A 17,981-nucleotide genomic window follows, 5' to 3' on the forward strand; every position below is an offset into this window, starting at 1 on the left:
AAAAAAAAAAAAAAAAATTCTCTCTTCCAGCTTTTTGAACATGTACATTTAATTATTGTTAACTATATTCACCCTAAAGTGCTATAGAACACTAGAATTATCCCTCCCATCTTGCCATAACTTGTATCTATTAGCCAGTCTTTCCTTTCCTTCCCTAGAGGACTAGAATAGTTATGTAAGAAATCATCCAATCACCTTTTATTATTATTATGAATATTTTCAAACATATAGAATATAATAGCAAGTAACAGAATTAACTCACAGGTATCTACCACTTGATTCTATCATTTCATCATATTTGCCTTATATTGTTTCCTTTTTTAACCTATGTCATATTTAAATTAGCTTTTTGTAGACAGCTTATATTTGAGTCTTTTTTATCCAATCTGACTATCTCTGTTTTTTTTAGCAGTATGTTTAGATCATTTACTTTTAATGTAATTATTGGTATGGTTGAATTTATGTCTATTATTTTATTATGTGATTTCTGTTTGTCCTCTATGTGTTTTGGTTCTGTTTCATTGTTCCTACCTTCTTTTGAATTACTTAAAGTTTTTAGTATTTCATTTTAATGTATCTATTGGCTTTTTTGGCAATATCTCTTTGTATATGTGTGTGTGTATAGTGACTGTTCTAGATATTGCAATATGCATTCCTAGTCTTTTACAGTCTACTTCAAGTTACTATTTTACCAATTCAAAGTAAAATGTAGGAGCCTGACAAACATATACATACTTTTACCCTCCCCCTTTATGTTATAGCTGTTATGTTTATATCTATATACATTGAGAACCTCACCAATGTTATGATTTTTGCCTTCAACAGCTGTAAATATTTAAAGAATTTAAATGGATAAAAATAGGGTATTTTATTTAGCCCAATATTTACCATTTCTGTTGCTCTTCCTTCATTCCTGAGGGTATCATTTATCTTCAGCCTGTAAGTCTCTCTTTGGCATTTATTTTAGAGCAGGTTTAATATCAAAGAATTCTCTCACTTTTTCTTAATCTGAGAATGTCTTTATTTTACCAACATTCCTGAAGGATATTTTTTCTGAATATAGAATTCTGAGTTAAAAGCTCCTTTCTTCAAGCACTTTAAAAATGTTATTCTACTGTCTTCTGGCCTCCATGGTTTCTGGTAAGAAATACTCAGTCATATGAATCATTGTTCCCCTATATATAATGTGTTACTTATTTCTGGCTGCTTTCAAGATTTTTCCATTATACCTGGTTTTCAACAGTGTGTGATGCATCTGGACATGATTTCCTTTTAGTTTATTCTGTTTGAGACTTGCCAAGCTTCTTACATCTACAAATTTATGTTTTGCCTAAATGTAAGACATTTTCAGCTGTTAATTCTTCAAATATATATTTTTTCCTAATCCAATCTCCTTTCTCTTTCCTTTTGGTGGTACAAGAACAAGAATGTCAGACCTTTTGGTCTTATACCACAGGCCACTGAGATTCTATTAATTTTTTTCAATCATTTTTTCTCTCTGTCCTTTAGACCAGATAATTTTTATAGACACATCTTCAAGTTCACTGACTCCTCTGCCATCTCCATTCTGCTATTAAGCCCATTCAATGAATTTTGTTTTTCAGATATTATAATTTTCACTTTCAAAAGTTGTATTGTATTCTTTTATAATAGTTTCTATTTCTTTGCCAAACACTTTTTTCTTTCCATCTTAAGGTGTTTACCTTTACCTCATGGGCTTGGTTATAACAGATAAAGTATTTGTCTGATAACTTCAGCATCTGGACCATCTCAGGATTAACATAATCTATTGCCTTTTCCTTTGAAAAATAATCATATTTTCCTGGTTCTTTATGTGTTAAGTAAGTTTGGATTGTATCTCATACATTTCTAATAATACTCTGTGAAATTCTAGATTCTTCTTGTAAAACTTCTAGAGAATGTTGGTTTCGTTTTGTTTAGCAGGCCATCAACCCTGCTGTGTTGAGATCACAGGTTCTGTCTTGCCTTCTGTTTGCAGGGTTCTAGTGTCAGGTCAGTTGTGAAAACCTTTGCAGTAGTGCTTTTAGGTCTGTCCTGGGTATATGCAACTTCAGGCTGAACCCAAGATTTGTGTTGGTCCATACACAGAACTAAGGAATCCTTCTTCTCCAGCATTTCCCCTGCTCCAGGAGCCCCCAGTCCCTGGGACATGGACCGGTACAGGTCCATGGCCTGTTAGGAACCAGGCAGCACAGCAGAAGGTGAGCTGTGGGCAAGCAAGCAAAGCTTCGTCTGTATTTACAGCCACTCCCCATCGCTCGCATTACTGCCTGATCCCTGCCACCTGTCAGATCAGCAGAGCCATCAGATTCTTATAGGAGCACAAACCCTGTTGTGAACTGCGCATGCAAGGGATCTAGGTTGTGTGCTCCTTATGAGAATCTAATGCCTGATGATCTGTCACTGTCCCCCGTCACCCCCAGATGGAACTGTCTAGTTACAGGAAAACAAGCTCAGCACTCCCACCGATTCTACCTTATGGTGAGTTGCATAATTATTTCATTATATGTTACAATGTAATAACAATAGAAATAAAAGGGCACAATAAGTGTAATGCACTTGAGTCATCCTGAAACATCCCCCTACCCAGGTTCATGGACAAATTGTCTTCCATGAAACTGGTCCCTGGTGCCAAAAACTTGGGGACTGCTGCCCTGTTATCTAGTTCCCAGGGGTCCATTTTCTCAGTCCTCTGGCCAGAAATATAGGGTTTTTCTCAGGATTTTAGGTCCACAACTAGGCTGCCCTCAGATCAAAGTTGGGAAATAGAAGGGAGGAAATGAGAAATTTAGTTCTGAACAGTTCATTCTTCAAGTTTTGACTCCTTTCCTCAGACTGCATGCTATGACTTTTCCAAGTCTTAAGAATTTTCTGCTTTTAAAAGTTTTAGTTATAATCAGTGGGAGAGAGAGAGGCTTAGAAGTTAGACCCCTTCTGGATCAGGACAGGAAGCTGATCTTTTATGCAAGATTGTTTTAAGCACTACAGATACCACTGAGGCCCCTAATATGTCCCTCCCTTATCCCCTTTTCCTCCTTCCAACTGCAGAAAAACCTACAGCCTGAATTTAGGGTCTGTTGCTCCCATGTATTTTATGTTTTTTAAGAAGATAATATCCATGAATATGGTATAGTATCATTTTATAAATTTTTAAGCTTTTCATAAATAACTTCATGATATAAATATCTAGAGCACGATCAAAATCTGTATATTTTTTGTATCTGCTTAGAAAGAATGTATATTATCTAACTTTTTTGGCAGGTGGAGGCTGTTGTTGTTTGAGACGAAGTCTCGCTCTGTTGTCCAGGCTGGAGTACAGTGGCACAATCTCGGCTCACTACAACCTCCACCTCCCGGGTTCAAGCTATTCTCATGCCTCAGTCTCCTGAGTAGCTGAGATTACAGGTGCCCACCACCACGCCCAGCTAATTTTTGTATTTTTAGTAGAGCTGGAGTTTCACCATGTTGGCCAGGCTGGTCTGGAACTCCTGACCTCAAGTGACCTGCCTGCCTTGGCCTCCCAAAGTGCTGGGATTACAGATGTGAGCCACTGCACTTGGCCTGATTCTCTGATTGTTGAGTGTAAAATTACACATACAATTATTGTTCAAGCTTCTTATATTGTTCATATGTTCCATAATCATACTAATTTTCTGTCTTCTTGGTTTATCAATTACTATGAGAGGTATGTTAAAATCTCTCACTACAAGTATAGATTTGTCTATTTTTCCCCCTAATTTTGTAAATTTTTGCTACATATGTTTTAAGGTGATCTTGCTAGGTACAATGGAGGTGAATGTATCTTAATGAACTGTTCCTTTTACCATATGTAGTGACTATTTTTCTCTTTAAAGTACTTTTATACATGTATAAAAAAGTCCATTTTTTCTGTTATTACTATAGCTGAACTAGCTTTCTTTTGATTAGTATACCCCTGGTGTATATTTTCGAGCTTTCTGCATCACTCGTGTAAACAAGAGGCATACTAGAATACTAGATTGCATGTGCGCATGTGTGTATGTGTGTGTGTGTGTGTTTAACCTATTGTAACAATCTCTGTCTTTTTTTTTTTTTTTTTTTTGAGACAGGGTCTCACTGTGGTGCACAGGCTGGCCTCAAGCTCCTAGACTCAAGCTGTCCTCCCACACCATCCTCCCAAGTAGCTGGGACTTCAGGCCATGAGTCACCATGCCTAGCTTCTGTCTTTTAACTGAATAATTTATTCTATTTGTATGGATTATGATTACTCATATGTTTAGGTTTATTGCCATTGCTTTATTTTATACTTCCTACTTTGTCTTTTCTTTGTTTCTTTTCTCTTTCTCTTGGATTGTTTGAGTTTTACTGATTCCCCCTTTATCCTCTAAACTATACATATACTTTTTTTTAATTCCCGCTCAAGAGTAATCAGTCTTACTGATTTTTAAGATTTAAGTCTTAAATCAATTATAAAAAATGTTTAGCCACTTTCACTTTGACTGCTGCCTCTTCCCCATTATCTATCTTTCTTTTTTTTTTTTTTTTTTTTTGAGATGGAGTCTCATCTGTCGTCCAGGCTGAAGTGCAATGGCACGATCTCAACTCACTGTAACCTCCACCTCCCAGGTTCGAGTGATTCTCCTGCCTCAGCCTCCTGAGTAGCTGGGATTATAGGCTCCCACCACCACGCTCAGCTAATTTTTGTATTTTTTTTTTTAAGTAGAGTTGGGGTTTCACCATGTTGCCCAGGCTGATCTTGACCACTTGACCTCAAGTGATGCACCTGCCTTGGCCTCCCAAAGTGCTGGGATTACAGGCATGAGTCACCATGCCTGGCCCCATTATCTATCTTCTTACCTTCTGGAAACCCCATTATATGTATATTAGAATTTCTCATTCTGTCCTACTTGTCTCTTAATCTCTCTTTCATATTTTCCAACTCTTAATCTCTCTAAACTGCTTTCTATGAAATTTCCTCTACTGTACCTTCCAATTCCCTAATTCTCCTTCAGCTGTCTCTAATCTGTCCATTGAGTTTTTAGTTTTAATGACTATATACTTTTCATTTTTATTAATATTATTAGATTATTTTTCAAATCTGCCTCCTCCTTTTAATAGTCTTATTCTCTTTATCAATTTTCAATTCCTTTTTAAGTCTTTAATCATTTTAAATATATTTATTTTATAGTATATTTGATAGTTCTATTGTCTTAAGTTCTTGAAATATAATCCGTCAGTTGCTTGGTCTGCTGACTCTTGCTCATAATAAATTGATTCCCCATATGTTTCGTAATTGGATTGTGAACTTATATTTAGTAGGACTCTGTTCATAGCAATCTTGAACTGCCTCGATTGAGGGAACATTCCTCCAGAGAAGATTTTTTATTGCTTCTGACAGACATTGCAGCGATACCACTTGTATATTAATGTATAATATAGAAGTGATACCACTTCTATATTAATGTTTTATCTTAAGAATTCCCAAACCAAATGGGTTATATGCATTTCAACCTTGAACCTATATGAAGAATTTACAGTATGTTATGTACTGAATGTTTATGTCCCTCCAAAATTCACATGTTGAAGCCCTAACCCCCAATATATTGTATTTGAAAATGGGGCTTTGGGGAAATAATTAAGGTTACATGAGGCCATGAAGGTGGGCCTTCCATGATGGGATTAATGCCCTTATAAAAGAGACACCAGGGAGCTTGCTCACTTGCTATCTCTCCTGACATACCCACAAAGAAGATACCATGTGAACACATAGCAAGATGGTGGCCACCTAGAAGAATAACCCTCTTCTACACCAGGAAAAATGCTCACTAGGAACCAAATTGGCTGGTACCTTGATTTTGAACTTCCCAACCACCAGAACTGTGAGAAACAAATTTCTGTTATTTAAGCTACCTAGTCTATGTTATTTTGTTATGGCAGCCTGAACAGACTAATATATAGTAGCATCCAAAAAAATCACAAACCTAGATATTAACATAATGGAAGTTGTGTAAGAGCTCTACCATTCAATACTGGAAGATTCAATATTATAAATATATAAACTCTCTACAATCTGGCATATCTAGAGTTTCTGTGTAACTCTAATAAAAATCCCAGCGGGTTTATTGTGAGTGTGCATGGAAATTGACAAGCTGATTCTAAATTTTATATGAAAATGTTAAGGGGCAAAAAGAACCAAGACGATCTTGAAGAAGAACAAAGTTGGAAGACTTTCCCTATTTGATATCAAGACTCATTATAAAATGAAGTAATGGTATACAATAACATAATGTCACAAGGATAAACAAATAGACCAGTGGAACAGAATCCAGGATCCAGAAACTGACCTATAGATATACGGTCACTTGATTTACAGCAAGGGTGACAATGTAACATAATAAGAGAAATAATATTATTTTCAATAAATAGCATTGGGTCAGTTGGCTATCTAGATGTAAAAAAATTAATATCAACCTCTATATTTTTTTAAAACTATATATACAAAAAAAATTCAAGATGGATTGTAGTTCTAAATTTGAAAAATATAAAAATAAAGCTTCTAAAAAAAACCACAGGAAAATATATGATTTTGGACAAAGCAAATATTTCTTAAGTAATAACTATAAGGAAAAAATAAGAGATTTGAACTTTAATAAAATCAAGGACATCTGCTTATCAAAAACATCATTAAGAGAATGAAGCCGGGTATGGTGGCTTTTGCCTATAATCCCAGCACTCTGGGAGGCCAAGGTGGCTGGATCACCTGAGGTGAGGAGTTTGAGACCAGTCTGGCCAACATGGTGAAACCCCATCTCTACTAAAAATACAAAAAATTAGCCAGGCATGGTGGTGGGCACTGGAAATCCCAGCCATTCAGGAGGCTGAAGCAGGAGAATCGCTTGAACCCAGGAGACAGAGGCTGCAGTGAGCCGAGATCTCACCATTGCACTCCAGCCTGGGCAACAGAGTGAGACTCCATCTCAAAAAAGGAAGGAAAAATAAAAGAGTGAAAAGGCAAGCTAAAGAATGGGCGAAGAGATTTGCAATATATTTATGGTCACAAGGATTTATATTTCAAATCTATAAATCAAGTATGAACTATAAATCAGTAAGAAAAGTACAGATGACCCACTAGAAAAAATGAGCAAAATACTTGAACAGACACTTCATAAAAGCAGGTATCAAATTGCCACAATAATTATGAGAAAGTACGCTCTCATTCATCATCCTAGAAATGCAAATCCAAGGCCGGGCGCGGTGGCTCACGCCTGTAATCCCAGCACTTTGAGAGGCCGAGGTGGGCAGATCACAATCTCGATCAAGAGATTGAGACCATCCTGGCCAACATGGTGAAACCCTATCTCTACTAAAAATACAAAAATTAGCTAGGCGTGGTAGCACACACCCGTAGTTCCAACTACTTGGGAGGCTGAGGCAGGAGAACCACTGGAACCTGGGAGGCAGAGGTTGCAGAGAGCCGAGATCGTGCCACTGCACTCCAGCCTGGCAACAGAGTGAGACTAGAAAGAAAGAAAGAAAGAAAGATGCAAATCCAACCAGAGTGATTAAAATAAGCCTGAGGAAAAGACAATACAAATTGTTGGGGAGGATGTGGAGCAATTAGAATGCTCCTACACTGTTGTCATTGCTGTTGGACTTTTTTTTTCTTTTTTCTTTTTTTTGATACAGGGTCTCGCTTTGTTGCCTGGGCTGGAACACACTGGTGTGATCACAGCTCACTGCAGCCTCCATTTACTGGACTCAAGTGATCCTTCTATCACAGCTTCCTGAGTAGTTGGAACTACAGGTGCACACCACCATGCCCAGCTAATATTTTAATTTTTTGTAGAGATAGAGTCTCACTATATTGCCCAGGCTGGTCTCAAACTCCTGGCCTCAAGCAATCCTCCTGCCTTGGCTTCCCAAAGTGTTGGAATTACAGGCATGAGCCACAGTGCCTGGCCCATATGCTGTTATTTAAAATGAACAACCACTCTGAAAATCTGTTTAGCAGTATTCTCCAAATCTGAGTTCATACATACCTAAATTCAATAATTTGTATCTTAAATATTTGTCCAACATAAATATCTTATGTTCAACAAAAACTCACATACCAGAATGTTCTAAGCAGCACTTTTCACCAACATCCAAAAACTGAGAATCACACAAATGTCCTGGATGAACTTTTAAACCCAAGTGCCCTGGTTCCCAAAAGCAGCGTGTACACCCCCGTCCCCAGGGAATACACCACATCAGTCATGTACTTGAAGCTCTGACTTCCAGTTCCCTCTTCATTTGGCCCCTACAGATTTGCTTTACTTTCTTATGAGCTCAGTTTTGCACGAAAGAGGCTGCATGTGACTGTTCATTCAGAATGTCAGGAGGTTTTGCAGCAGAAGTATTACAAGGTTACATAGTTCCTGATATACCTCATCATCTTTCCATGGCCCCGTCTAGCTGTGAAGATTCTTCCTGGCCCTGGTTTTGCAGACTAAAGATACTATTTTGTTGTAAAGTGGAGAGAGCAGAGAGGAAAAGAGGAGATACTTTTACTTAACACTCAAGGGTCGGGGGAGCATGGTTGGGGTAGTGTCTCTCCCCTAGTTCATCTGCTGAGAGGCTGCAGTGAACCCTGTCCACATCCCACTGGAGAACCAAAGCCCTGCCTGGCTGGAAATCAACACCCTGGCTGTCCTAAGGGCTCATCTCTGGTTCGATGAGGTTGACAACTATTTCTGGAGCCTCCCATCACTCAGCTGAGCAGCTGTCCCCCTCCCTCGGTTCTCTGGGTGGCTCTGGGCAGGGCTGGAATCCAGCTGCCAGGCACCCCTGACTATGCTGAAAGGGTTGAGCCTGGAGAGTCCCTCCCACCTTCTGCTTTGCCCCTGGCTCCTGTATGGATGCCCTCGAAGGTCACACCTCTCTCTGATAGAGAACCCAGTTTAATCACCAGGTGCTGCTTGGACTTCTTGTGTCCTAACTTTCAAATAGCCCACAAGGCCCCAGGCCACATGCTAACAGGCAGGGAAAACAGTAGCTCCTCTTGAATGCTGTTGGTGGCCCCAGAGGCCAGGATGCCCAGTTTTCTGCTGACTACTTCTTTGTGGTTGAGTAAAAAGGCTTTCACATTTCGGGATAGAACTGAGGTTCCTTAGGATCTACTGTCATCTTCAACCTGTGACTAAAGAACAAGGGCTGGTGAACAGGGAGACGCTCAGGTCATAATAACAAAAAAAGGTGACAGCGATGAAGTATCCTACATGCCAGGCACAGTACACAGGGCTTTACATGGTTAGCTCATTTAATTCTCAAAACAACCTGAAAGATGGAGATATAGACAGACATACATATGTATATATGTGTATATATACACATATATTATAAATAAATATATATTATAAATTAATGTATAACTATATATTATATATAACCCCATTTGTGATTATTATAATCTTATGTAATTATATATACACATTTATTATAAATAAATACATAATTATATGTTATATATATTTATATATATATATATATACACACAATTCCCATTTTTTTGATGAGCAACTGAGTCTGCAAGAGGTATGTGACTTGCTCCAAGTGACACAGTTAAGTGACAAAGCCAGGACCGAGCCCCGGAAAATCTGGCTCACATCCTTGACCGTGGTTCTAGATGTGATCTTCTGTCACTGATCCCAGACTCTATGTCACCTCTAGTGCATGCCAGGCATGGCCCCTGGCAGACCCTTTCCACCCTTCCTGCCTTGCTGTCTCAGTGGACCCTGCAGTGGGTGTGTCAGCGGGACAGGTTCACAGAACGCCTCCTTGGCAGGATCTCCAAGAGCCCCTCCTCATTTCCCTCTTCCACCAACGTGTCCCTCTCCCTGCCCTTGTAGCTGCGGTCTCCTGCGTGCCTGGGCCTTTCTGTCTGCTTCCTATTTACTTTGCCTGGCAACTACTATAACTATTCTTACCTGGCTCTGACCCACACAAACTTAGACCAATCCCCCTATTCCTCTCTCCACCTCCTAAAGAGTAGGGTGCCCAGCTGGACCATAACCCAGCGCCTCGGGCCAGGGTCGAGGGGCATCCACTTGGCTCTTCCTTCACTGGGAATGTCAGACCAGGAATGGCCCCAGCTTTCCTTAAGGAGGAATGGTTTCTCTGAGCGGAAATGGTATGTGTTCCGCAGGCACTGACCATCTTCAGTGGTTGTGGTTTAAAACTCAGAATAAGAAAGCCACCTTCAAAGAAGGCATGCCACACATTTCCTGTTTAGGAGCTCAGGCTAGACTAGATGAGTGGCTCACACCTGTAGTCCCAACACTGGGAAGCTGAGGCAAGTGGACGGCCTTCAGCCCAGGAGTTTGAACCCAGCCTGGGTAACACAGTAAAACCCCATCTCTACCAAAAAAAAAAAATTAGCCAGGTGTGGTGGCACTCACCCGACTCACCTGTGCTCCCAACTACTCAGGAAGCTGAGGTGGGAGGATCACTTGAGTCCAGGAGACTGAGGCTGCAGTGAGCCATGATCATACTACTGCACTATGGCCTGGGCTACAGAGTGAGTCTGTGTCTCAAAAAAAAAAAAAAAAAAAAAAGAGCTCGGCCTTAACTGGGCATCAGATTTAGTTCTTGCTTCATGGCCTAGAGCAGCATAAAGCATGAAGCATGACAGAGATGTCAAAAGCAGGTCTGGCAGAGTCATCCTCCCGGGCTCCTATGGGACATCCTTCACCCTGGCCAGGCCTCAAATTCAGTTCCAGGTTTTACCACCACCAAAGTCCTGCAGTCAGCCAAAGGTTCCTGCCAGCCAGTTTTGTTCAGATATCTACTTTTTCCCCCTAAACGACCCCCAAAAAATAAACAGACTGACTCTTCAGTTAAGGAGGGACATCAGTCCACTGCAAGGCCCCGACGCCAAGGGCTAATTTTAAGAAAGGAGGGAAACACATATCACAATGTGCCCCTGACCAAACACCCCTGGGACAGGAGTGTGAACAGCGCCTAGAACCACCCTACCCTGGAGGTTCACCTCTGTGCAGCCTTTGGCCATCCATTCGGAGCCCGCCCTGATTCTCCACAGGGAGAGTGGGGAATTACAGTTCCCTTCCCTGCTGGGCGGAACCAGGTAACATCTTAAAGGCCCCTCCTACTGGGACTCACTCCATCCTGGTAATATCTGCCATTGAATAAACACCATGGCCAGCCATGGAGATGCATGATCACACTCAGGCACCCCAACAACCCAGCCAGACTGTTCTTATGAACACCCTTTTCAGAAATGGGAACAGTCACGTGCCAAGATGCCAAAGAGGGTTAGGGGAAGAGAAAGGGTTTGGGTCCAGGTCTGTCTAACTGAAAGGCTGCCTCTGGCACTTCCCCAGCTCACGAAGCCTGCTGCCTCTTGACAGGAAGTCAAAGGCACAGGCAGATGGGGCTCTGGTGGAGCCCTGCCCAGAAAATGGCCACTTCCGGAACAAAACTGCCACAGCAACAGGCCTTGTCAAGAGCAGCCTCCAACCGTTAACCACAGGGCCGTCTTACCTCTAGAAATCAGCTCCCTCTTGTCCACACATCCCTACACACAAACACTAACTCCATCACCCAGGAGACCGCGGAACAAAGGCAACGAGAGGGAGGGACAGAATGGGGCATAAATAAGGTGCTGGACAGGCAGACAGGAAAAAAACACTTCAAGGCAGAGCACACCAGGATGTATTAGAAAGGAATATTTGACATGCAGGCTTTTAGATGAAGCCTACACTCCTTATGTGGGGAGTATACACAAATGAGTCTGTATTTTCAAATACGTCACATGCACCGCCTTGTAACCCAAAACAGTATTTGTGCTTCAGGGGCTGCACTGCGCTGTTTTGTACACAGAATCACCTGGCACAGCTCCTGTCCCTGAGATGCAAATTACTGTTCTCATGTGGCGGGGAAGGGGTTGAGGGGAGGCGAGGGGGAGGGGAGCAAGTGTGCTCTGCAGGCCACACTCAGGCACTGACATCGCCGGGCATGATAGGCGCCGCCAGCACTGTTGCTTAGCAACCCAATACCCTTCGAGAAAATCCAGCAGCCTCACCGGCTTGCAGAAGCAGGCAGAGCTGGTTCAGCATGGCATTGGGCATGGAAAGATAATAATGGGGTTTTTTTCCAGTTATTAATAATCATTCTTCCTGATTTCCCATACAGGTCACCATACCTGAGGGGACCCAAAGTCACCCACTACATTGGGGCTGGAAAAAGCCCAGGGTTTTTCAATTCCTCCCAATCGGCTTCGGAGAGTAGTGGAATTTTACTGGCTGGCCCCATGACGCTCCTTCCAGCCCCGGCCCTCACCACAACACAAAGGCAGAGCTCCACGGTGTGACTCACCAGCATACCTTCAGACCGTTGTTTGTCAGCCCGTGTCATGAGTCATGGTTTCTTCAGCTTTCTTTTTTCTCAAAACTGAAACACTTGACATTTTAGAATAGGGTTGGGGGAAAGCTTTTCATTTTTTTTTTTTTTTGAGCCACTCTGCGGCTTTGTGTGCAAGTGTAAGGGAATGTGGGAAGAGGTGAGTAATGGATGCAAGAACAGGTAAACATGAGCAAGGTTCTCCATGCTGTCAGCCACCTGGGAAGCCATCAGAGCTCGAGGAAGTTGTCATTTGTGTCATGGAGGAATGGGAATGCCCCTGGGCTATATATCTTGGGAGAGACAAGGCGCTGGACAGCTTTCCGCCCTCCATCCGTTGCATCCCAGCAGTGTCATTCTCCCTCTATTCCCACACACAAAGAGGTCGGCTTCATTTTGTGCCGCGTGATAACAGCACCATGTAAGGCTTTAAGAAAAATCCTGCAGGAGTTACAAGAAACAAAATACACTGCGATGTAAGATGAGAAAACAGAAGTGGAATTGCCACACGGAAACTGTGCTGGGCCAGACAGTTGGTTGGTGGGTCCCTGGCTTTGGATTCTGATTCTGACATAAATCGGGTGGGTGATGAGCTTCTGCTTATTTGCATGGCTCAGCACAACTTTCCTCCTCTCCATGAAGCCCTCAACCTCCAAATGTATCCACTTCGACACTACAGTCTTTCCCCTAGAGTGTGAACCCCTCAAAGTTGGCATCATTTTATAAATCTCTTTACGGTATCAACTGAGCGCATATCAAATACGTACTAGATGTTCACTCATGCTGCCTGTCTGTACGGAGAGATGGAGAAACGAAAATTAACTAAATCCAATTCACGTTTTGGAATCCTCATTTATTCCCATGCTTTATAGGATAGATTCAATATGCCCTGTCAAGTCCCAGGAAAGTAGTGAAGACGTAGGAATGGATACAACAGAAAACATTCTGAATGTTACACAATTTGAAATGCCATGATGTTATAAAGCATTCTTAGAAAAGGTAATAGTTGACCGGGCATGGTGGCTCACTCCTATAATCCCAGCACTTTGGGAAGCCGAGGTGGGGGGATCACCTGAGGTCAGGAATTCGAGACCAGCCTGGCCAAAAGGGTGAAACTCCAACTCTACCAAAAATACAAAAATTCCCCAGGCGTGCTGGCAGGCACCTGTAATCCCAGCTACTCGGGAGGGTGAGGCAGGAGAATTGCTTGACCCTGGGAGGTGGAGGTTGCAGTGAGCTCAGATTGCGCCACTGTACTCCAGCCTAGGTGACAGAGTGAAACTCTGTCTCAAAAAAATTAGAAAGAAAGAGAGAGAGAGAGAGAGAGAGGGAGAGAGAAAGAAAGAAAGAAAGAGAGAGAGAAAAAGAAAGAAAGAAAGAAAGAAAAGGTAATAACTATCAAAAGTCTCCCCACAGTCAGGGATGAGGACCAATTCTCTTCATGGGTAAATGAGGGAAGGGGAAAGTTAGAACTAATACCAAATACTTCCCCTGTCAGATTGAGGTAGTGTCTGAAATTTCCACAATATTTGCTTCTTTAGATTAAGATATTGAAGACCCATGTCAAATGGGTAAATGAGGGAAGGGGAAAGTTAGAACTAATACAAAATACTTCCCCTGTCAGATTGAGGTAGTGTCTGAAATTTCCACAATATTTGCTTCTTTAGATTAAGATATTGAAGACCCATGTCAAAATGTAAATGTTCTCTAGCCACAGCAATGTATTAATCCATTATTAACCTCAAGTGCATTTGCTGAATTTATTAAATCCGCTCCCAGAGTGTAAGAGACCTAGGGATTGAGACTTGAAGCACGTAATTATGTTTTTACTTTTTATTATGGAAATGTCCAAACGTGTACAAAACTTGAAGTAATAGTATAATCAAGCCCTATGTGCTCATCAGCTAGCTTCAACAATTATCATCCTATTACCAACCCTGTCTTATCTACTTCCCTCCAAACACACACACTGGATTATTTTGAAACAAATCCAAAACTTCATAGCATTTCATTCATACATATTGCAGTATATAACTCTAAAATATAAAGACCGACTTTCGTTTTGTTTTGTTTTTGAGACAGAACACACTATATTGTTCAGGCTGGTCTCAAAGTCCTGGTCTCAAGCAATCCTCCCATGTAGCTGGAATTATAGTCCTGAGCCACTGCACCAAGCTAAAAACATCAAGACTTTTTAAAAACATAACCACAATACCAGTATCACACCTGAAAACAAAAAACCCAACACTTTTTTTTTTTTTTTTTTGAGACAGTCTCGCTCTGTTCCCCAGGCTGGAGTGCAGTGGCGCGATCTCGGCTCACTGCAACCTCTGCCTCCCGGGTTCCAGCAATTCTCCTCCCTCAGCCTCCCAAATAGCTGGAACTACAGGCATGCACCAACATTCCCAGCTAATTTTTGTTATTTTTAGTAGAGACGGGGTTTCACCCTGTTGGGCAGACTGGTCTCACACTCCCGACCTCAGGCGATCCACCTGCCTTGGCCTCCCAAAGTGCTGGGATTACAGGCGTGAGCCACCACACCTGGCCAACAGTTTCTTAATATCAGCAAATATCTGGTCAGTAGTCAATATTCAAATATCCTTGTTAAAACAGTTCAGGAGTTGTTTTTAAATTAATGAACTTGAATTATTAGAGCAGTTTTAGGTTCACAGCAAAATTGAGCAGAAAGTACACTTCCCATATGCTCCCTGCACCCAGACACACACCACCTCCCCCACTATGGACATCCCCCACCAGAGGACAACCTTTGTCACAATCAATGAACCTACACTGACACATCATTATCACCCAACGTCCCTAGTTTACATTGGAGTTCATTCTTGGTGTTGTATACTCTATGGTTTGGACAAATGTATCATGATATGGATCCACCATTACAGAACCATACAGAATAGTTTAATGACCCTCCAAATCCTCCGTGCTCTGCCTGTTGATCTTGCCCTCCCTCCAACCCCTGTCAACCACTGATCTCCATCGTTTTGCCTTTTCCAAAATGCCATACAGTTGGAATCATACATAGCCTTTTCAGATTGATTTCTTTCACTTCGTAATCAGCATTTACATTTCCTTCATGTCTTTTCATGGCTTGACAGTTCATTTCCTTTTAGTACTGAGTAATATTCCACTGTCTGGATGTACCACAGTGTGTTTATCCATTCGCCTACTGGAGGACATCTTTGTTGCTTCCAAGTTTTGACAACTATGAGTAAAATATATAAATCTTGCATTTATAAAATCTTGTGTAGGTTTCTGTGTGGATATGTTTTCAACTCATTTGGGTAAATACCAAGGAGTATAATTGCTGGATCATGTGGTAAGAGTATGTTAGTTTTGTAAGAAACTGCCAAAATGTCTTCCAAAGTGTCTGTATCATTTTGCATTCTCAGCAGCAAAGAATGAGAGTTCTTGTTCCACTTCCTTGCCAGCATTTGGTGTTGTCAGTGTTTGAATTTTGGCCTTTGTGATAGGTATGTAGCTGTATCTTTTGTCATTTTTGTTTGCAATTCCCTAACAATAAATGATGTTGAACATCTTTCCATATGCTTATTTGCTATCTGTGTATCTTCTTTGGTGAGGTGTCTGTTCAAATCTTTTGCCCATTTTTAAATTGAACTGCTCATTTTCACTTTTTCTCTCTTTTTTTTTTTTTTTTTCTGAGACAGGGTCTTGCTCTATTGCCCAGGCTGGAGTGCAGTGGTGTGATGTCAGCTCATTGCAATCTCTACCTCCTGGGCTCAAACAATTCTCCCACCTCAGCCTCCTGAGTAGCTGGGACTACAGGTGCACCACCACCATGATTTGGAGTTTTGTTTGTTTGTTTGTTTATTTGTTTGGTAGAGATGGAGTTTCGCCACATTGCCTAGGCTGGTCTCAAATGCCTGGACTCAAGTGATCCACCTGCCTCGGCCTCCCAATGTGATGGGATTACAGGTGTAAGCTACTGCACCTGGCCTGGACTGTTCCTTTTCTTATTGTTGAGTTTTAACAGTACAGTTTTGAGGTTAAAGTGGTCAGATTCAGAATATGGCCAGGGCTGGTCCTAAGAGTATGCCCAAGGAAAGACAAGATGCGAATTTCACCTGTTTCACTGTTTTGCTTTCTGTTTCACAGTTGTTGAAAGCAATCCATGCATGAGCTAGGACACAGATGTGGAATCCAAAACATGAATTTCTCTTCCTATCAGCCAATGACGCACAACAGCTTCCCCTAGTTGTTATAAAATAACAAAGAGCTGGGTTTTCTTAACCTGGCAGTAGCAGGACTTGATTATTTAATCCCATTGTCAGTGCTACCTGATCATGGATAAGCTAGATATCCTTGTCTGAGCCTCAGTTTCCTTGTAAAATGGAGGTAATGAAAGGACCTACCTCATACAACTCTTAAGAGAATTAAAGAGGATAATGAATGTAAAGCACTTAGGAAAGCTCTTGGCACGATACACTCATAATGAAGATGAACTATTGTATTGTTAGTTCCCAGTCTCCCTGGAAACAAAAGCTGTGGGCAAGCTGATGCTTGATGAAGATCCTAATGGCCAATCATGGCCTCTCCTCTGCTTGACAAAACACTGAATTTGAAATGTTTCAAGCTAGTGTTCTCAATAAGTTTCAGACCACCTGCATTCAAATCATAGCAAGCAATTATTTAAAATGTGGATCACTGGCCGGGGGTGGTGGCTCATGCCTGTAATCCCAGCACTTTGGGAGGCCAAGGCAGGTGGATTGTTTGAGGTCAGGAGTTCAAGACCAGCTTGGCCAACATGGTGAGACCATGTCTTTACTAAAAATACAAAAATTAGCCAGGCATGCTGGCACACACCTATAATCCCAGCTACTCCAGAGGCTGAGGCAGGAGAATTGCTTGAACCCAGGAGGCAGAGGTTACAGTGAGCCGAAATCATGCCACTGCACTGCAGCTTAGGAGACTCCATCTTAAAAAAATAAAAAAATTTTAAAAAAAGTGGATTACTAAGGCCTGGGCAATTCTTAAGAACACTGACATTTGAAAACTTTGGCCTTAAGCTTGCCTTACTAGTTGTGGAATGCCTTACCCAACCAGAGAGAAACTGTGGTGCCTGAAAGTGTAGCAGAGGGGGCCCGGAACCTGGGATCATGAGGCTAGCAGTGGACCGCGGCCACTTGTGGAATGGAATTAATAAGAACTCCCTCATGGGGCCACAGCGAAATATATTCCATTAATTGATTAATGTACAATGTCACTTGTGTTATTATTCCAATTCCAAGAACCTAAATATAGAATTCCTACTTGGTGCTTCCAAAAGAAGACCATGTGGCCTAGTGATTTCCATAACAAAGGACATCGCTCATGAGAGTCTCGTCCATTCATTAATTACCAAATATTTGTTGAGTGTCTACTCTTTGCCAGGCACCATGCTGGCAAGAAAACAGGGAACAAAGTAGCCACATCCCCTACCCTCTTGAGTAGAGGGCTCTGAAATATCCACAAAGAAGGGATGGGAGAAATTTAAAACAAAGCTTACAAAATCCAAAAACTAGAAAAGGACCTTCATGGGTACAAGCTCCAATTCCTTCAGTAGAACTGGT

At 41.5% G+C, this 17,981-nt stretch overlaps 1 protein-coding gene across 1 annotated transcript in view; it reads right to left on the minus strand.

Annotated features, from left to right (window-relative positions):
- The window catches only part of LOC105517522, a 13,966-nt gene extending 1,962 nt beyond the window's left edge, over positions 1-12,004 (minus strand). The window contains 2 exon segments of the mRNA XM_011950057.1: positions 11,027-11,105; positions 11,884-12,004. Coding sequence (XP_011805447.1) covers positions 11,027-11,105; positions 11,884-12,004 — 200 coding nt within the window.
- Positions 12,005-17,981: the final 5,977 nt, after the last annotated feature.

The sequence above is a fragment of the Colobus angolensis genome, unplaced genomic scaffold (assembly GCF_000951035.1).
Source record: "Colobus angolensis palliatus isolate OR3802 unplaced genomic scaffold, Cang.pa_1.0 Scaffold300, whole genome shotgun sequence".
NCBI classification, from domain to species: domain Eukaryota; kingdom Metazoa; phylum Chordata; class Mammalia; order Primates; family Cercopithecidae; genus Colobus; species Colobus angolensis.